Below are 22611 nucleotides of genomic sequence, written 5' to 3' on the forward strand. Positions count from 1 at the left end.
GAAGTACATTCTATTTTTATACACGTTTCTGATTTACAGAGAGCAATACAAGTGTGTTGTTGACTATTGTAAATATTCATTTTTATGTCTGTGTTTGTAGTAATAAAGCAAATCGTTTTTACCCCAACTCAGGAGATCTGAAAGCATTACTATCAGGTGCAATAAACAGTGCACACAGTATACATACAAATATATTTATTTCTCTAGAAAGAACAAAGCGATTTTTACGAAACTTTTAGGGTTTATTAAATATAAATCAAGGTATACTTAGGTATAATTTCTATGTTACTATATGTAAGGGGACAGGAGCTAGGGGAATAAAATATCTGAAAAAGGGAAATTTTTGAGGGAATTTCCCGAAAATCCCTCTGTTACGGGAAAACTGTACGTGATGGAGAGAAACCGAGTGCATATTCGAATTCAGCGCAAAAAGTTTCTTTAAGATCAGGTGATTTTTCTCATGTAACAAACAAAAAGTTTAAATTTGTTAACTAGTGTAATCAAGCCATTTCAACAATGAGGAAAATTCTAAATAAAAAATCGGCACGGATTATTGCCTTCGATAGATTATTAAGTTCCTTTTCTAAAAATTTGAAGTCTGTGAATTGAAATTTGTAAGAGAAATCCTGAATTTTCATGAAAGATAAAAAAATACATGGGAGAGATACGAAGACTGTAGAGCCATCTATCGGCAAAACTTGTCCCTATAAACCAACCTTCAAGTAAACGTTGTCTGCCTAACTACTACGGAAACCGGCTGAACCATTTAAAATTAATTTTTGAACATAGCATCTTCCTCAAACTGAGTAGTCGTTTAATCATGTGATTTCTATTAAAAATGCGTATTCTGCGGGACAAGAAAGGTTCAAAATTTGTCAAAAGTAGAATTCTTACGAGCTCTTAAAGTTAGGTAGGTGAAGAAGCTTGAAATATGAACTCCTTTTTAAAAATAAAATATCTAAAAAAAAGTTAACCATTATAACTGTCCCATTTTCGAAAATTACGCTTCTATGAGGGAGGAGACAATTTCTATAATATTTTAATTTCGTGTATATATAAAATATCGAAAGTGAAGAAGCAATTGAATCGTTTAAACTAAATTTTTGAACATAGCTTTTTTTTTTTTTTTTTTTCATTAACCATTGATTGAAATGCGATTCTAAGAAGTGGGGGAGGAGATATATCACAGAGAATAACGGCTATACCGTTTAAAATGAATTTTTAAACCTACAAGTCAAATAAAACTATTCTTACCACTCAAAGAACGGGAATTCAGCTTCATAATCCAGAATTAATTCAGCATTATTTAAATTCAAACTCAGATTGATACAAAATACTAAACTTTGAAATATCGAGTATATGTTTTAAATTTTGTATGAAAGATGTGGTTGATCTGGCTAGAAAATGATGGACCACCAGGTTTGTGTATCTGTTTGTGATAACTCAAAAGAACAAAGTAAAACAAGACGCAGAATATTCACAAACTCTGCAGAAGTCACCTAACTGCTCTCTATACTCTCGTTTCAACTGAATTACAGAGGATCCACACATTGACCTCAATGATTACTAAGCGACGCAGTGGAATAACAAAGGTAACATAAAACATGCTGCACTCTCAAACTCTATGAACGAATAATTTCTAAGCAATGCAGTCAAATAACAAAGGTATCACAAAACATGCTACTCTTCAGGAGTTAACAGAGACCCTAAACTGATATTAATCAAATGTAAATTAGGAGTGAATGTGAGTACTTCGTGAAGTCATTATAAATTCTCTTCTGGGCTAACTAGAAGGATTTATACGTAGTTACTGTTAATATTTGAATTTTAATAGCAGGGATTGTAACGATTTGTACAGTAGTCGTATCTTTCGACCTCGAGATACTCTATTCTAATGAAAAATGTCGATCAACAGTACGATCTTGGTAAACATCATGTCGGTCTTTGCAAAGGTACAAAGGTAGGTCTAGCGCATTTGTGTGATATGTATCCTTTAGCTTCAATCAGTAAATGTTTACTTGGAAGTTTATAGCTGCTAACTGATAACTGCTCTAATCATGACTCAAGCCGCTGTACCTTAAAATGACATACGCAGAAGTCACCTAATAACTCTCTATACTTTCATTTCAGCTCAATCACAGAGAATATACACACTGACCAGAATGATCCTCAATTTAAGTAAATATGACTGCTTCAACTTCATTTGTTACAGTAGATCAATCACACAATGGATACAATCACAATTCTACATTCAAATTATTACACTTAACACAACTATTACTACAGAATATATGCATATAATTATAAAATTATGGAAACACCTGAAAAATGTGCAACTTATTAGATTAATAGAACGGCTTTAATGCGACGTGCAATGGAGTATCAGAGGTCGTGAATGGTAGCAAGTGGAATATTAAATCATACGGCGTGTAGTACATTATTCAGTCCCGCAAGAGAGGATAAAGAGAGAAATTGTGGCAGATTCGTGTCTCCAAAACGGGCAATATATGTTCAGGTCCAGGCATTAGGCTGGCGAAGGGAGGTGTTCCACTTCATCCCAATGTTCCTTAATCCACGTCACAGCAGCTTTAGCTGTGTAAATGGATGCATTACCATCCTGCAATAGTGCCCAGAAACAACATCTGGACCATAGGATGCACATGATTCCCTGAAATAGCGACATAATTACGAACAGTACGCGACCGTAAACATCAACACAAGACCCATTGAAAACCAGGATATTGCAACCTACAGCATCACAGAACCGCCACCGTGTTTTACGGTTGGGCGAAAACACTGCGTATCATATGCTTCTTTGGACGGCTGTGGTTTGAAATAAGATGAACAATATGATCAAAGCTATCACACGTTTCCTGTCAGCAATCTATGTTGCATGTTCTCACATTGGCGTCGTGCTAAAGCGTTACGTTCCCTTATCAACGGTTTCACTCGTGCAGCCCGACCCCGTATGTCCATGTCATATGATTCGGGGCGGATTGTAAAATTGTCGTATGGCGGTTCTGAGTGACAATCCGCAGTGAAACCCAGCAGTTAGGGTTTTCTTTCGACCACCTCTTCTGCGGTGTGGTTTTAGCGTGAGTTTTGAAGGCTGGTGTCACCTTGGACTGTGTCCCTCGCGACATACTTGCCACGTTCGTCCCACTCGCACCATATAACCGAACGCCAACAATTTGCCCTCTTTCAAAATTAACAGAAGTCGCCCATTTTGTCATAGATATGATTAGTCTACGATATTCGTAGGGCTACGTTTTAATTCTTCTACCCATCGTTTCACTGTGGCGTTGGACTGCACTTCCTTCCCTAGTGTTTATATCATGTCTTCATAGATATATTTTCTAGGTGTATCCTTGTCGGAAACCGGAACCTATGATTGTGTGTTCTTCCCGTCTTTTTCCTTCCTTCTTTCTTTCTTACGTTAGCCTAGCGATATTGCCTGATTTAATCCCTTCAGTGTCTAATTTTTTGGATCATACTTTCTGTGGACTATAAGGTACAAAGTAAATAATATGTTCCTTATACTACAGATCTAATGTTTTAATTGGTAGGTCACTGCTTGTCAGCTTATCCTGTTATATTTTAACTGAGTGTCAGAAATTTTATATTTAACTGAGTGTCAAATTTAATAGGATTAATTTGATGCAATAAAGATTAGAAAATAATTATTTGTGGAATTAATAAAATACACTACTTGTGTATGGGTTGTTTTATTCACAGAATAGAACTGCTAAAAGAGTTTTGACCTCTTAGTTCTAATATATAAAAATATTTTTACTCTGGTATGTCTTGCACACCTTTGTTGAGATTTTTCGATGTTGACTCTATCGTATGATAACTGGAAAAATATGATTTAGCGAACTTAAAATCAGAGAAAACGACCATAAGACGGCAGTCTGAATAGCTAGCAGGCAGGTTGATCGGCCCAAGTCCCTCGTGTATAGTACCATTGAATGTAATTATATAATATTCACAACTTCAAGCTTTTGCGATATATTTATTAGTATAGGTCTTTCCTGTAACCAATTAAAAGGCAACATATACGTACAGATCCCTTCAGGGATGAAGTAACAAAATTCAACATAAAACTAAAGATATTTTCTTGTAGTTAGTGTTCTCTACACATTGCTGTTCATAATTTGCATTCCTAGAACAGTTTAACTGTTTGTTTCGAGATCAGAATTATAAACTGTTGTACGGAAAACTATATGAAATCGATTCTTCTTTGTTTTTCAAGATTACTATGAAGAATGCACTTAGCTTCCACCACTATCACGTCGGAGAGAAGATAAGAAGATAATTGTTTGGATGGGAAAATTTGCACAGTGAAAAGAGTAAAATAATTAAATGTGAATTTTATCGGCAATATCAGTATACATTTGCAATGAACTATAAATGAAAAATAAAATATTCTTTCCAGTTCTTTCTTGAATATGTTATTAAATATTTAATGACTAGTTGAATTGGGTTTAGTGTCCCTTCAGCCCCGAGGTTATGAGACGTGGGCGTACAGCTTAATGTGCAATCCGAAGTACATGAGCTCCCGCCGAAAATCGAATTAACATTTAAAAGATTAAACCGTTAGTCTGTTCCTTATTTCCATGTTTGATGTAGATGTAATTTGCGGAGAATATGCTCATGACGACGTATCGTATTAGTGACTTACCTTATTTCTGGTCACGTACTCAGGTTCAGTTTAGGTATATCTAATTTCTGTTAACATATAGACAATTTAAAAGTGACAAAATAGATCTTACGCAGTTCATAGATTTCTTTAATCTTCAAAGTGAAACAAATCTGAAGAATGTTGCGAAACAATAGATGTAATATACACTTTTCTCGTATCATCGTAAAAATTAAATAAATAACTTTAGTTACTAATTTTTCTGGGAATAAATTCGATACGTCGATTGCATTTTAACACACTTATGTGTCGATGCAATAAAAAGATAAATAAAATGGTTACCTCTAAGAATCTGAATTCAGGAGAGAAAATTTACAACTTAATATAACGAGTCCAATGAAAACTAACAACTGTGAACCTTAGCAGTTTTCACTACGTAGCCTCGATATCTGTCCAGTTTTATAAATATATAAAGGAAAATCATGAACAGACATCAGTAGTCAAGACGATAGTACAGGGTGTCTACAGGTTAAGAAAGTCAAGAAAAATGGGCACGGTAGGTCAAGAATTTGTGTTTTATATCCCAATGACGATATAGAGCTACGTTCTGATATACAGTTACAGTGATGATGTAGCTGAGATAAGTTTTTTTCAAGAATTAAAATCAATGTTAACGAAATGTCTACTGACCTGGAAATAGCCTGGAATAGGAGGAACCTTGTACTTGAGCCTTTTCTTGCCACATTTTAGTCTAATGATTCACTTTTGCCATTCATGTACAGGGAACTGTACAATATTGCAACCAGATTCATTCGCAAAAATGTCATAAATGGAATAAACAACGCCAGAAAGCTCACTACCATTGACTTGAAAAATTCGTCCAATATCAAGATGCTCAGGATGTAGGTGTTGGTTTTGGTATTTCTGCTGCTTGCAAAGGTTTAAAAGATCTGGAGATGCTGTCATTTAGGAACCAGTGCAGAGACTTTTTGATCACTCTGTTCAAGAAACTGGTTGAAAAGTGCCCATTGGCGTGCAGGATTGTTAAAAAGGCCTTTTGTCTTTCACCAGATGTAATGGCGAATAGCTCATTACGTGTGTCTCGTATAACCCTTCCCCTTGAAGAGTTTGTGTCTAAGAAGCATTTATCTCCATCGATTGTGTGAAACGGGACTACCTTCAACTTTGCGATTCCCCGTATTTTAAGGAAGCAGTTAAATTTTTTGATTGGAAGACAGACAAACTGAATGTGTTTCCTTCTAATGTTCTCCTTGACATAGATGTGAATAGTGTTTCGACAACTGAGTTCTTTCACCAGCTTCTGACCTTGTTTTGTGACACTGCTGCTGTGGAAAGGGGTTTCTCAGTTAATAAAGAGTGTTTGGTAGAAAACTTGACAGAATAGTCGCTTGTTGCTCAAAGAGCAGTGTACGGAATAATAACAGCTGCAGGAATGATTTTTAATGTTGAGATAACTAAAGCAGTGATTTTCGCGGTAAGAAATTCGTAATCTAGAAGACAGAAAGCTGTAAAGGATAAGAAGAGCAAAGAGAAGGAAGTGGCTAACACTAAGAGAAAGGCTCACAAGAGTTAAGTTTATTGGAGATGAAGAAGAAGGGACTTATGCAACAAACACATGAAGTTGATTCTTTGGACGGAGAGACTATAAATCTAAAAAGGAAAATGAGTATGTAAGTTTGCTTAGTAATGTGTATTTTTCATTACTTAAAAAGCTATTTATGAGATGAGTGAAGATGAATGTTTTTATGCAAGTACAAATGTGCAAGTTACCATATGTGTTGTGGTGATTTTTTTTTTTTTTTTTTTCACGGTAGTGAGTATTTGTACTTACTAGAATATCATAAATCACTGTAATCACTTGTAATGTCTATTATTTAGTAGTAATGTATTCACAGAGAAAATGTTAATTATGACAACAATAAATAAATCCATACCTCATCCAGGATGAAAGTAAAAGTGTATTCTAAAAGGTAACACTGACATGATAAGATAGGTAAATTAGCTGTGCAGTCTTTATTAATTACAAGTTGCTAAGACGAAAGTGTAGAATACCTTTAGCTTTCATCTTAACCGGCTATCGGTAGGGAATTTTAAAAAAATACCCTAAAATACTGGTCAAGAAAAGTTAAGAAATTTGGATTCTCAAAACTTGTAGATACCCTGAGTTAGCGACCTGTTTATAATGGTTAATTTTTCTTTGTATGTTTAAACATTTAGTTTCCTTTCCTAACAAACGATTACTTTAAAAGACAAAGCATTGTCATATTTTTTATTATTATTATTATTATTATTATTATTTTCATTAGAAGGCATGTGTGCATGAAATGTAGCTTATGGAGTCTGAAGTCAGTCCATGACTTAAGAACAGTAAATAAACAGACGATAATATTAGAGACAAAACCCCAGTTATGGGCCACTGTTAATAGACTTTTCTGTAGTGTTAGTATTATTTTTCGTCTTTCTTACTACAGTATCATCCATATAGCTGTAAGTTCACAAACTACATATTTCCAGGCAGACAAATCGAGGCTGACCAAGTATAGTATAAAAGAAGGTCATATTATTACTGAGACCGCTCCGGTATAAAAGAAGCCTTGGAATAAGGCAGGAATCTCAACAAAAATATTGGCCATCAACTTAGACGCACATGAATTTCACTCAGAAAGCAACAATACATACAGACCAATAGAGTAGTTTCTTGGGCGTAGACCGTCTACCAACCAGACCGTTACCTCTCAATAACCTCTCAACCTACCAGAGACCGTACGATTTCTCTGTCTGGGCCCTTCATACTGGCCTGAAGATTAGAAAATATCTGTTCTCGAAACATTAAACAACGTACATATCACATAGTGGGTATCCCAAAAACAGTATTTCATTATCACAAGGAATACTTCAGTTTAACCATCATAGCACGAGGACTGACACAACGAACAACCATCATAGTCACAACGAACTGGAGACGTCTGAAGATGGTAGTAATGTGTTACATATGCATTCTCCTCTTTGTATTTGTCTTCAATATTCTCAAATATAAAGTCATTCTTTCGAGACCAATTTATTTTTTCTTCCTGCTTGTGATATTCATTCTACTACGTAGATCCTTTTTCTGTTTTTCTCCAGATGTCCTGTCACATGTTTGAAGTTTCGTTTCTTATCTACCGGTTTATCGTTGTGGTTTGTCATTTAGAAAGTACTTTTTCTCCGAGTTTGTTTGTTACTTATTACCTAGTTCCAGAAGGAGCATCCATGTTTTTCTGTCGGGTTATGCAGGCTATTTGAATTCTTAATCTATAATCATAATCTTTTGTATGTAGGAATAATTTCCACGTTCCTGGTTTTTCCCACTCATATTCAGTCGGTAAGTATATAGTCTGTCATTGGTTGTATTCTTATTTTCTCAATTGTATCTTGTTATGTGGTTTTCTTTTCAATAATTAAGAAACTTAAACCATTTGTTTCCTATTCTTAATCCATTCCTTGAACAGATATAGCTTATTGCTTTCTTCACTTTGTTCTTCGAAAGCTGAGAATCCCAATACTTCTTGATCTCATTGTATGTTCTTTCCAACGTGCGCATTTATGTTTCGTAGTATTATTTTTCTGTTCTTTATTTTCCTCTCTAACTCCGTCTTTTATTGCCAAACCATCACCTGTTGGTAAAGCATACACTTGTATGATTTTCAAACACCATTTATCAGAAGAAAGTTATTTATATTTTTTCAGGGTTCTCTCATTTTCTCATTCCAGACTCTGTAGTCCCTGATACATTATTACATAAGTCTTTAAACAATCTACGATAAAGTAACTGAATTAGTATAACAGAATGAAAGTGGGGGAGAAAACAGAATAATATTGAGGAAACCCACAATTATATTTTATTGCTTTCATTTTGCACATAGAAGCTACGAAGATGCAACTACGTTCTGAATGTAAAATATAGAAAATGCGGCAGAAATATTTCTTGGATTTAATATATAAATAACAGCAACTATAGACCGTATGGAAAGTTTTATTTCACTTGAAACAAAACAAGATTTACCATTTTGTTTACATTTGCAAGTAACAAAATATACTGTTGTGCTACACAGTTGCAACGAACAAGATATATATATATATATTAGTCAAAATTGCAGCAATACTCCATTTTGTAGTGTAGTTCTTGTTTGTTGAAGTTTAAAATTCCTTTTAAGCACTGAGGCTATATGAGAGGTGGATCTACAGTTCAGTAAGATGAAATCGAACACTATAATGACTTAAAATGTCAGTGATCTCCCACTTGGAATCAAACTCAAGACCCCGTGCACCAAAGGCGCGCGAGCTAGTCACTAGACTAGTGGGAAGGACTATTCATAGTTGGATTTGTTTTGAAAGTGATATCGTCCATATGCCAAATGTTTCATAGCAGCTAAATGACCACGAGCCGAACATTCTGTGGTGTACACGCTATGAGATCTGTCAAAAAGCTTCGTTTTGAAGTAAGTGTGTTCTGTGGAATGCATGCACCTACATCAGAATCGTTTTCTGTCAGGAAGTTTAGCATTTCGACAATGGGGAAATGTGTGCGAAATAATAGCCGTGTGGTAATGACAGATTCCCCATTTTTTAAATATGCCTCTGAGCGAACGTACGATGCTCAGTGCTTTACTACACTATGATGGCGACTGATGTGCTCAGGCACGTGCTACTCAGAGCCACAACTCAATTAGTTCATATCACGAACCCAGACCAGATAGCGGTAAATCCACGAGGGATACGCATGGGAAATAAAGTTGTAAACTTAGTTCTTTCCAACTGTGAAGCAGAAATTTTGAGTAACATGTATCGTACCTTTGTTATTTATATATGAAAACCGGGAATTATTTCTACCGCATCCTGTGTGTCTATATATATATATATATATATATATATATATATATATATATATATATATATATATATATATATATATAAACTATACATTACCAACACGCCAGATTTGAAAATCTTCCTGTATGCATCCGTTTTCGTTGCTGATGATTTGCACAGTCTGCTGCGACATATTCTGGCTAGTGTTACTGATTTCGGTGAGAATAGTATTCTTTATATTATCAGATGTTTGTAGCCGATTCTAGTGTACGCAATCTTAAGATACTCCCACAAGCAGTAATCTAGCGATCAGGCTGGCTACAAATTCAGTAAAAGAGGAGTCTTTCATCAAATAAACTGCTGATAAGAGCGAAATATACATTCGACATGTGGCACGTTGCCCCTCCTTGTTAAAAATAATCGTTCAGTTGTTCATTGAATGCAAAAATTGCACACCAGACTTCTACTTTCACAGAATGCAGGGACAGGAGTGTTTCATGCAAAACATACTGGTGCGCTGTGGCTCACATACGCTTATTCTATGAGTTTGCATATCCATATAGGTGAGGTGAGGCTTTGTCAGTGAATTATGTGTAAGATATCAGATAGGCGCCTAATAAAACTCACCATGTGCAGTAACGAACTCATTTGTCTTTATCCAGCTATTTTCAACATCTGTATAGCAGTAGTATAATAGGGCCGCAATTTTGCTACTTTATGCGCTCTTTGATGGGATAGAAGTATTTCGCTTTTTGACATAAACAGCATAATAATTTCTAAGGTGACTACTCCAGACAAACGAACATCTTTCGCTATGTTTACCGACCCAATGTATGATTCTTGCTCCTCTCATTCAACAAAACAGGTATTTCCGCTTTCTTCACTTATGGCCGAGATTCTGTTTATCTTAGGAAACGCACACTTCTTTCTGGATCACTTGGAAAATAAATACAATAATAAGTCCTACAACCAGTAATTTTTTAATAAAAACACTGAGACAATGTGTGGCATTTAAATTGCTGATGGTGAACGTAGTGTCTTGCACACGAGAGTAGAAAGGATCTGAAGACAGTAAAGGACAGGATTAGAATGTATGGGGGAGAAGTTGGAAACATACCTGTTACAAAGCAATTAATAGATGCTATTCAGAACGCCTGGAGAAAGTATAAAAATTACTTAGAAGAGTGCAGATCCAAAGAGGCTGCAGTGGCAAAGATTTCCAGAGAAGAAAGTGCGTTAAGAAATGCTAAGCAAGAAGCTATATCAAAGGAAGTTTCAAAGAGTGAATCATCTCTGAAGAAATTAGATGAAATGGACAAAACAGTACAGAAGGAAATGCAAGTAGCTACTAGACTGATGATGCTCAGACAAGATTGTCTTCTGTGATATCCCCCCCCCCCCCAAAGAAAAAAAATAAGACATGGCATGCCCAAGCAATGATCCAGACCACACCCTTGAAGATGATTGAACTACAGAAAATTCAAGACGAACAGAACAAAGAGAAACAGAAGATGGCAAATAAACATTTTCAGGCACTGAAGAAAATGAAAGTGTAACTGATACTTTTACTGTTTTATATATTTCCTGAGATGCACTAAGTTCTGTGTGCAGTTGTGTATTTAGATACTTAACAAACCAGCTCTTTGTATCATGTGTTATGTGATCTTTCTATGAATTTTGTATTGTTCTTTACAAGTTATGTATATTATTTGAAATAATAATAATAATAACAGAATTGATAGGACCTTGCAAGTGATGAAATTATTCACATCTTGGAGATGTATACTTACAAATACTGATTTTCTGACCCAGATCCTTTTTGCACTTTTCTTATGATCGTTGCTTAGTACTGGTGAACTACGTACGAAAACACTAAGAAACTCGTATAAAATTTTGCAACGAGATAATTACCCCTTTTAGTCATATTTAGAGTAGAATGAATGTTCATATAACGATTGGTGTAATTTTCATGTGATTTTTTAATTTTTTATTTCTACCTATTAGATAATTGAAATGTTCCTTTTTCACAGCTTTACGAAACCTCCTATATTTTTTCGTCGTGTTTTCATTAGCATTGGAAAGCCTGAAATAAACACTTTGTAAGATTTCAAGCAGATTGTTTCGTCGTCATAGAATAATATTAATAATAATAATAATTTTTAAAAATCTGCATATTTACTCACATTGAAATAATAGATTCCTAATTTACCATCCCGCACCCGAACACACAGACCAACACAACTCAACATTTAACCGAACTTTACTTTGTGTGTGAGACTGGATAAACCGCTTATAGCCTCTGTTTCATTATTTCTTTTCCTTTTTCTCCGAGTAATTACGATATTTATTAATGAGTGAAGTAGCTACATTACTTTTGATAAAATAGAACTTAAACCATAGAATCCTCAAGTTTTTTTTTTACGATTAATTTCTAGAATCTCTCTGTTCGCCTTGGTCGCGTTGAACATTTGAGTGTTGGTTTTGTGGTGAGTATACTGAGAATATTTGTTAGGGGAACAACATTTCTTAAGATATAATTAGTCCACTGAACACAACTAGCAGCTATCTCGACGTGACAAGACAATAGTGAAATTCTCGAGATTGGTTTTCTAGCTACTTAAGGAAAGTTTTAACATATAATGACAATAATATGACTACTACTATTATTATTTTAATTATTAAAATTACTTTTACATTCTTCATTACCACGCTTTTTTTTTTTATTACATTTGTTTCATACCTGTTTCTATTTTTTTTCTAACTTTCTGTATTAATAATCACACACTTTCCACTTTCGTCATTTCTTCATTCCAGCTTTTTCTTTACTATTTTACATTACAGTTATTATGTTCACAAATTTCTCAGCAGTGCCTTTCTTCGAGGTATGCCGTGTTTCTCAAATATCTTCTTTCTGGACACTACTGAGAATTCGTTAATTTCGCCTGAGTATATATATATATATATAATTGTGTGTGTATGGAATGGTGGAATAAAAAAATTGAAAGGAAACCTGAGAACTCAGAACCCATGCATACGGTGTTTGTCCACCACAAAACCCATTTGGCGAGAGCTGAGTGCTCCACATACTTCCATCATAACGCCCAACCAATACTTCAAGCATAAATGACTGCTGTTTAGAACCAGACATGCGTTTCTTCTTTTGTTTTGTGCTCTGATGGGGAGACTTAAAAAGTGCCTTGAAAAATTAAAATGTGCTTATTTAGTTTCCTCAGAATGTTTTGAATATAACTTATCATATAAGTGCCTTATATTTTAATTTTAATTTGCACATGTCCATTTTAGAACAATATAGTATTCATAATTGTAAGGAATATTGTATTTCCGGAAAATGTATATCTACATCTATCTGAAGCGAATTGTTTCCCAGTGTTGAATATACTTAAAATCGTTTCATATTTTTCAGCACTTAATTTGCTCTCATACAACTATGGTATTTTCTATGGTTCCTAATTTTACTGTCGTGAGCTGACAGGATTTTTTTGTTATTTTTCAGATACGCAGAGCATGGAAGATGTGAATGTTGTTGTTTCTAAAGAAGAATGTCAATCAGATTTTCAACCTTGTAGTTCAACAGATATTAAAGATCGCCCCAACTATTCTGGACCTCATTTGGATGTATACACAGACGACACGCAGGATGCTGAATGTTTGGAGCCTTTAGATAAATCGGATGGTAGTGACTCTGGTATTGGTTCCGATATTTCAGACGATAGAATTCAACGAGAACTTCCGGATTCATCAGATGTAGAAGTAACCGACACAGTGACTTCTGTCCAAACGAAAGAGTCAAGTGGTTACGTAACTCAAAATTCTAAAGATGACTTTTCACAGATTTCTCAGACTCCGGAAACGACGAAGTCATCCGACTATGGAAACGTTCAGAGTGAAAGTGAATCGTGTGGTCCACGTGCTGAAGAATCGGAACTGATAGATTCTTCATGTTCCAAAGAAGGTAATATGGGAATAAGATTTCCAATAATTTCTAAAGAGAGCGAGGAGAATGATAGAAGTAGTGAGAAGTGTAAAGAAAGTAACGGGTCATCTGAAAAGAGCATCACAGATGTTGCAAATGACATTCTGAAAAGAAGCAGCTTGAAGAGACGAACGGATAATGACTCGGAAGGTCCACAGTGCAAGAAAAAGAAGTCTATTTCGTTTGATAAAGTGACTGTGTTCTATTTTCCCCGAGCCCAGGGTTTTACGTGTGTTCCTTCTCAGGTAAGTAATCGAATTGTTCAGGGATTTTGAGTTACTAATTACATTGATTTTTATTTAGCTTTCTTGATGTAGTTATGGTTTCGTTTATTGATTCCTGTCGTTGAAATTACTAGTATATATTAGGTTGGTGCGAATGAAGTGCCAACCTCAGGTGCGTCATTTCCAAACCGCAAAAATTTATAATTGCCATATGTGATTAATCAAAATAGTTGCAACCCAGACTTCTGCCATCGCTCAGCCAGCGATTGGATTCCGTGGCGAAAGAAGTCTGAAGTCTGCGATACGAAGAAGTCCTCAACGTACGTTGCACCGCCCAATCTTCTGGGAGGATCTTCCCTCCCAAGAAGTGATTGAGATGGCAGAGGAGGTAGTACTCAGTGGGAGAGATATTGGGGAATACGGTGGATGCGGAAAGGTTTCATACTGCAACTCATAGAGAACTTGCACTGTCGTTTGCGTGACAGAATTGTCGTGCAACATGAGGAACGTTGTTGACCATCTGTTAACCATTGTTGGATACTTGGGGATAATTTTGCGTGCATTTCGTAGAGTTCAGTATTGTAACAATCTGCGTTGCCTAAGAAAAAGATGATGAATCACTCCCACCAAAGTAAACCATACCTGTAGCAATACTTTCTGCGGGTGGAGAGGTAGTTTAGGAAACCGTTCTGGACGTTGATCACAATCGAACTAGTGTTTTGACCGTTTATGATTGTCCCCTTTTTTTATGTGAAGTAACACTCCGATGCAGGAAATTTGTCCGGTTATTCCTTATACTCAGAGAACTGCACACATTCAAACGACGATTCTTGTTGACCATGTCAAGACTCAACTCATGAGACTCCCATGAGTCCAACTTTTTCACCTTACATATTGCACAAAACCACCGGAAATAATGGTATGGTGTGCCTAACTCTTTACACTGGCAACCCGAGGAGTGTTGTGATACCGAAACGAAATTTGACAAACCAATGGCGAATGGTGTGTTCATTCCTTATTCCTGACCCAAATGCATTGGTATCGACTTGCTGTACAGAATGTCCCAATTTGTAAACCGTAAAGAAAAATCACTCGTAGTTGTGTGATCTCCATGGTGCGCATTTACACGATACTGTTCAACAACACGCTGCCATCTATCTGGGTATTCCAGCCTATGTGCCGCACGTGTACTGAGTTGTGACGTTAGATGCGTGACCTTACTGTATCCCAATATTGTGTTGAGAGGTGAGTTTCACACCAGACGCCAAAATGCACATTTTATTCGCACCAAAGGGCCGCGGTGGTTTAGTTGTAGAATGCTCACGTCTAGTTGGTGGAATCCCTGATTCTGTCGTAGCTCGCCAAATGAGTTTTGTAGTGTCCGTGAGTTTTCCCTGGATTCTTCGTTTCTTCCTACTTTCTTCATTCCAGTATTTCGTTCATAATTATCATCATCGTTTCTCTTAGCATCAGAGTATAATCGTGGAACGTCAACGTAGTATATATATTCTCATCAACCTATAAGAAAGAAAAACCACTATGTAACATTGAACCATAATTAAACCTAAGAAATGTATATGTTTGTCCAGTTTCTAGAAGCGAAAATAATTACACTGATGTAAGACATTCAGTAATTAATTTTGTCAAGAGGAGAATTGTTAATAATAAAACATATATTTTTTTAATGTATTCTCATTAATGTAATAGTTTCTTGAATTTAAATAGTTTAAATAGCAGTAACTGTGAGATAGTTTTAAAAATTGTTTACAGAACGCGAAAGATATATCTAACTCAGAGAAACTATTAGGGTTTCTTGCTTCGTAAACAACTAGCCTTATTGTTACTGAGTACTTTAAAGATATACTGTATTAATTTTCATTATAACAGAGTTTTGGACGTCATCTCGATTTCGTATCAATTTAATTGGTGGAATAAATCGTCGCAGACTGTTAATTTGTCGAATATTACACGTGATATTTGTAAGAACACGAGTAGCTGACAATATTAATGTGACCTTTGACAGTAGTTTTAAAACATTCTAATAATAAAATGTACTCAGAACTGTTAATAGTCAAGAAAGAAGATACGTATTTCTATCAAGCTGAATACAATCTATTTATATTGTATCACAGAAAAATACAAAGTAATTAACAAACATCCATAACATTTTATAAGCCTTGCTGTATTGATTTTGTATTGAAAAGTTGTAGATAATGTCTGAATGAATAAAAAAGAAAAGAAAGAAAAAGTAATTTTATATATAAAAAAAGTAGTAAGTCACGTTCTCTAATGATATTCAAGCCTTACATATATATTCTATAATATAGAGGTAAGAAAGAAAATTCAACGATGATGATTTGAGTTGAAATCCTTATCTGCATGGTTCTAATGTGTACTACCAGTTAGAAATCTAATGACAGGAAACTAATTAGCTGTTATTCTGCTTGTATCGAGTATTCGAATTGAAGTTTTCTGAACATAGTATGGAATCCCGAAGTATATGTACATTGATGTATTTAGCGAAGGTTAATTATAGTGCAAATAAGTGTGATAAACGTAGAATAGATTTGGTTTTCATCCAACATTAGTTTTTACAATATATGGTATTAATTAGCTACTATTTTTGTATATACAGGGAGGTTCCACGTTAGGTATGGCAGCTGAACATACAGAAGTTCAACAGTTCTCTTTGGTGGAGCATGCAGTGGAACAACGGCGCTTACATAGACAGCTGCTTCTTCAGTTACGAAATGAGAGACTTCAAAATCCGGGCCCAGCATCTTCAAGTGAAGATTCAGACAGTGAGGAGGAGCTTAGCGAGCCTTCAGATACGGAACTTGATATAGATAACTATTATTTCCTGCAGGTGAGTATAACACGTTAACTTTGTGTCCACTTCAAAACCAAACATTGACATTTTAGCAGGACCTGACCTCAAATTTGCAGTTGTATTTAAAATAATGTAGACAATTTTTTTCCAGTACCTGTTTGCATTGGAAGTAGGGTATTCGAATATTTAAAATAGTTATTCTGAAAGAAGTACTTTTGATCGATTAAATCACATTTTTCTAAATGGTAGTTCATGGTTTTTGCAAACAAATATACGTAAACAATGTTACGCATTTTTTTTTTCTCTCTCTCTCTCGAAGTACCCAATTCTGGCAAATAGTATTTAAGACTAACTCTTTCCAGCACATATACATATGCGCGTAATATCTAGCACCAAACTCACTTAAAATTAAAGCGAATATGAGTAATACACACAACCGGTAGTGCATCATTATGCAGAAGCAGAGTGATAGTTTGATTGCCTGAAACTACAATTTGCTTTTAATAGACGAATTCATGGTAAAACCACAGTACTCCAAAGGATTAAAAAATATAGTGTTGGCTTTTATTAGGAATGTCACCCCCACAGGTCTCTATCTAAAATTATAGTTACATTTACAAATTTTATTAATTAATTTTTATTTTTTAAAATTTTTTTGTTGTTTTATTTCATTTACATTGTTTATAAAAGTCAGTATCAAGTTGGCGAGGTATGGAATCGCGTGGAGACGGATAGCACTTACCACTATTGAAACGAAAATCCTGAAGAACTTTGTTGTTGAGAAGTGTTAAAGTATTCGGAAGTAAAATAGCATGATAAATTTTCGATGTACCACTACTATTATTCGTTACTTCTGAAAAATATTTTTGACTTAATAATGCTACGGTTGAAAATATCGTTTATGTGAGTGCACCAACGGCTTTTATAAAACTGTAAAAGAAAGAAAAAATTAATTATATAGGATCTGTTTGCATGTAAGTTAATAGTTGAATGAGCGTATACTCTTTTCATCATGTGGTAGGAATCGGTGCTGAAAGAAAGTGATATCTTTCGAGATAGTGTCATCAAGAAGGAGGAGGATGGGAAATCAGGCAGGCGTTGCCAGCTTCACCAAAAGCGCGTGGTAGAGGAGAGTTGGCAGTTGATGAAGCGTGTTCTCCAGGTAAAAAGAACGAAAATTCAAATAGGGGATAAAGCAGATGAAACTGAAGGGAAAGGGGGAATTCATAAGAGGTAGCCTGTTTTAAATGGGTCTCGAGGTAAGTAAGGAGGCTGAGGCCTACATACAAATACAAATTTAAAGGGGATGGAACTTCCTAGCTTTGACTCTCGAACACACTGTTTCTCTGTCCTATACGAAATAATCATTTTTCTTGGTTATTTTTATAATAATCAGTAACGCATACATATCCTGTAACTTTCATTGCCACACGGCGATTTTCGTTGCCAAAGTTCTCTTGTGAATATATTTCACTTTTCAAAACATAATTAAAGTAAACAGCAACGTTCTAGTCTATACATTTTTCAATTTTTGAATCAAATCTTAAGAAATGTGGCTAACAAAAACTATTTATCACAACAAAATATAGATTCAGCAATAACGAATCAAGTTAGCTTTCAACGTAAAGAAAATATTGAATATCTTTTTTCAGGGCTCTTTCTTGCGCAGGATTTTTTAAAACATATTTAACAAGAGAAGTGAATATTTTATGAATCCACCTAACAAATAGCTTCCTATAACAAAGTAAATGTTATTCACGTAAACCGTAGACTCTCACTTTCTTTCTTCCAATGCTAAGTACTTTTCAAATTATAATTGTTTTTGTTTAATTCCTTTCATCTCAGTAAGGATTTCTATCAATGAAATGATATTGCTGTAAATTTTGAATAAGTTTTCCAATAAGGTTTAACAACAGTTATATTCATTAATAATTAATGTCACTGTTTAAGATTGTGCAAATGGCTAACGTGGCATATACCAACACATGCAAAGTTAAGTACCCAATTTCAACAAGATTATAAGAAAGCTTAAATATTAATACATATATAATATACACTGACAGTATTTTCATCATTCAATTATATTCTGTCATCAAGAACCAAAATTGAATTTTTCATACCAATTCTACAATTACACCATAACTCTTTACATCCCTGCTGATTTCTGTGCTGAAAGCACGTTCCGGCAGCAGGAGGCTCAGGAGGTATTACGTCATAGACCACCTCTGCCCTCTTGTGGAGTATTTAGTAATCACAAGAACTGACTACATCTTACTCCTTGACAGAGATTGCCATCTATTGATCGTTCTAGGAACTAAGTGAAAGGAGGTTTTATGCACAATTTCTTATTAGAATTATATTAATCAACCTTAGGTCGCAACAACACATTATAGAACGCAATACTGTTTATCACATTGAAAAGAAAGTAAGAGAAATTCGACAGTACGGAAACCAACCTCGTGACATATTTCAAAACGCCTGTACTGAGTAAGAATCCAAAATTTTGTGTACTGTACTCTATACGCTGGCCGGCGAACGATGATTTCTGACAGCTTAGCTCGCGAGGACGACTGAGGAGTGCGGTGTTGCCATATGCTTTTCGCGCAAGGGAAAAATCGTCTGCTTCCTCGTTGAGGGCGGAAGGGGGTGAGTGAAAGTTCGGCAATGTGCAGTGGTTACCATGGAGACGCGACAGGTTCTGAGCCTTAGGTTGGTTGACTTGCTGTCTTCTGCTCGCTCGCCGTGGCCTTGTGCAAAGCTGTCAGAAATCATCGTTCACCGGCCAGGGTATAATCTATATTGTATAGGTACTGTGTTGGTGTATATGACATTTGTTACTAATCACTTTACTGGGCTAGTGTGTATTGTATTTTCAGTAGCTCGTAAAGACGGGTAATGTAATGTAAATACTAAATTTTAAGCACACGCTGCAATTTAGCACTTTTTTGCAAGGAATGACCAAATTAGCGAGAGAGTAGTGTGTTATTATTTTATTCATTTTTATTTAACCATTTGACTACATATGACGTAAAGAAAAAGAGCTTTTTGCATTTTCTTTTTGTTCAAATCTTAGACTAGTGTGAAGACTGTGTATTTTGTTAAAATCCGTTCCTGAATCGTTCAAAATATTAGTAAATGAATAAAAGATATAGAAAAGTTGAACATTAAAGGTAGAATGGATAAACATCGATGAAGAAGTATATATTCAGTACAAAGATCTTAGGAACATATTTGTATTATTCTAAGAAACTTTTTAAGATATTAGTCAAGAAACCATTTAAAGTAAGACGGAAATTTAAAAAATCCAATACAGTATCAAGATTTCTATCTCGTTTAGCATTTAATAGGTAAATCCTCTAAAAATTCCGCATATTTCAGAACAAGTATCTATTTTAAAGAAAAATGTGACTATTAGAACAAATTTAAACTATAAACTTATTGCTGTTATGTATATTTTAAAATTATTCTTAAAGATATTATCTATCACTGAAACTTAAAAACTTCACTGTTTTTTAATAGAAAATTTGTGAAAATATAAAAAAGTTTCTTAAGTTTGCTGTTAATCATTAGGTAACTACCTATATATTCGATTCGTGGAAGTATTGTCAGCAAGCAGCACTTACCGCAATTATCTTATTAACTGATAGGTATAATTTGTCGCGTCAAGACTTAACAGCATCATATTGAAGGGAATTCTAGTGGATAAAACCTACATTTGGTGTATTCAAAACTTCAAGCCATCTTCATGTTGTTGAGAAGTTCTGTTGTCCAAAAAGAAAATAGAGCTACGTACAACTTGCCTTCTTAATGTGCATCCGAAATGTTAGCACTCTTTCCTATAGTATTCACTGTTCCATGTTGGATTCCCATTTCATTAATAATGGTGATATATAGAATGCTTTTATAGTTTTGTAAACTATGATGAAAGATGACCCTTGAAAGTGGATTGAGTAAAAATTACTGAAACTTCAATTTAGAAAGGTTGAAAAAGCGGTAATGGGAAATAAAAATCGTTAACATTCATCACTCAACATGACGTGTAGCCTTGAAATAATTTTGACACTCTAACTGATGTAGCAATCAGGGCTGTCGTAACGCGTGGGCCTGATAGCCACTTTCCTGGGGCCCCACGAGCAGCATTACATGTATTATGTGTAAAATTTAGTCGTAGGAGCCCCAACACACTAGTTTGCCCAGGGGCGTATAATTCTGTTAAGACGGCACTAGTAGCGTAGTTGTCAATATATTACGTAACACTTAGCGTGTAAAATTGTCAGATTTTTTTTTATCTGTAAATTTATCTTAATAGCCCAGAAATTGCTCACTGTTTGTAAATGTATCCATCACTAGGAGTCTGAATTTTTTCACAAATATGCGTATGTAGAATTTTAGTCTCTCTTTAATGAAGGTAACACTCAAATGTGAGTTTATGCGTGGAATATAAATTCGCATATTGTTTTCTATTTTTTTCTAGCCTGTACCTACTCGCCAGAGACGTGCGTTGTTGCGAGCGGCAGGAGTACGAAAAATTGATTCCTATGAAAAGGATGAGTGTCGTAACATACGGTCATCACGTGAATTTTGTGGCTGTTCATGCAAAGTGTATTGTGATCCTGATACATGCTCTTGTTCTCAAGCTGGCATCAAATGTCAGGTAAGTTAAAATAAGCAGTTAGAAATAAAATATAATATATTGTTTAACGTCCGACGTTTATATCGTGTAGGCTAAACGAAACCATCTTAAATATAAATAAATACGTAGATACTGCATTGAATAAGTGGAATAAACAGAACAACTATTTTCTCCTACCTTGACAAAGTTCTTTTGGGAGTATTTAGGGCAGTCGCATTACTTCTTCCAAGTTTTCTTTACACTACTTCTGTTATTTCGTTTCATTCTTTATTTTTTATTAATTTTAATCGCCACAGGCTAACTATTTTTTTTAACATGGTACCTTATTATTTTAAATCATTCCTTTTTTCTTCACTACAGAAGAATCGCAAAACCGTGAACCCTGCTGTTGGCCTGAAAAGAGAGAATTTACATTTTCAATTAGTAATTGAGAATTCGCAGGTTTAATTGGTTTCTCGTTCTCACTCTTTTGCTCTTTGTTCTTTTGTGAATTTCTCTCCTATGTATATTTACTTTTGTTTATAGCTATTGTTTTCACTTGTATCTTTTCCTTGTATTTACTTTTCACTGTTGTTGTATTTGTTTCTGTTTGTATTTCACCTGCTTCGTTTGCCATAAAAACACATAACAGACACTAAACACTATTCTAGTATTTTTTCCTTTTGGTAATTCGAGTTTTGATTCAGAATATCTTTTCGTAATACATGTAAAGAGGAAATACAGAGACACATAATCAAATATTTAATAAAGAATAAAATAAAATAAAGTTAAATAAATAAAACAGATGTTTAATGAGATAAATAGAAACCCACAACCTAATTTAACATGAAGAGTTATCCTAGTTCTGGAATTTCTTTCACACAACTGTAGTGGTTGTTTGTTCAGAATATGTGTGTTAATTTAATTTGATTTTTCTTCTATTTTCGGTGTTATTGTCTTAAATAGTGTCTGATGAAGCCAAAGTGTTAGTTGGCGAAACTGTCACACATATGTTTTTTTTAATGTGAATATATTGTTTTGCTCAGCAAATAGTTATTTTGTGTTTAATTACATACGAAGCAAAGGGTTCTCTTGCATTGTTATTCTGCGAAGTTTCGCCTGCATGCTAGTGAAGGCTTGTGTGCACGGCCGTGTTCTCGCCCCTTTGGTTTGAAAACTGAACGCTGAGGCCATGTTATCCTTATACTTGCGTATCACATTCTTGATAAAAAAAAAAAAGTCGAGCTCATGTCACAACAGGATTGGCTGGTTTAAACGAAGGTGGTTTAAACCCGCCTTTTTTTTAAACCTGGTTTAAACCAAAAAACGAAAAATGTTCGTAAAAGGGTAAGTGTTCGTAAAATCTTTATGAACACATATTTGTGGGTTATCACGTTTCAATCTCGTATATTATAGTATTATATTCAGATCTAAATTCTCCAT

At 34.8% G+C, this 22611-nt stretch overlaps 1 protein-coding gene across 5 annotated transcripts in view; it reads left to right on the plus strand.

Annotated features, from left to right (window-relative positions):
* Window positions 1–22611, plus strand: part of Axud1 (AXIN1 up-regulated 1) — a 44122-nt gene that overhangs the window by 15013 nt on the left and 6498 nt on the right. For 4 of the 5 annotated variants that reach the window (XM_081743807.1, XM_081743800.1, XM_081743803.1 and 1 more), the window contains 4 exons: window positions 13023–13747; window positions 16362–16592; window positions 17578–17718; window positions 21031–21210. In XM_081743807.1, the coding sequence (XP_081599933.1) occupies window positions 13034–13747; window positions 16362–16592; window positions 17578–17718; window positions 21031–21210 (1266 nt within the window). In that variant the 5' untranslated portion in view covers window positions 13023–13033. The remainder of the gene's footprint in view (window positions 1–13022; window positions 13748–16361; window positions 16593–17577; window positions 17719–21030; window positions 21211–22611) is intronic. The other variant, XM_081743808.1, reaches the window with a different exon arrangement.

This window comes from Thermobia domestica, chromosome 2, assembly GCF_964235325.1.
Source record: "Thermobia domestica chromosome 2, izTheDome1.hap1.1, whole genome shotgun sequence".
NCBI classification, from domain to species: domain Eukaryota; kingdom Metazoa; phylum Arthropoda; class Insecta; order Zygentoma; family Lepismatidae; genus Thermobia; species Thermobia domestica.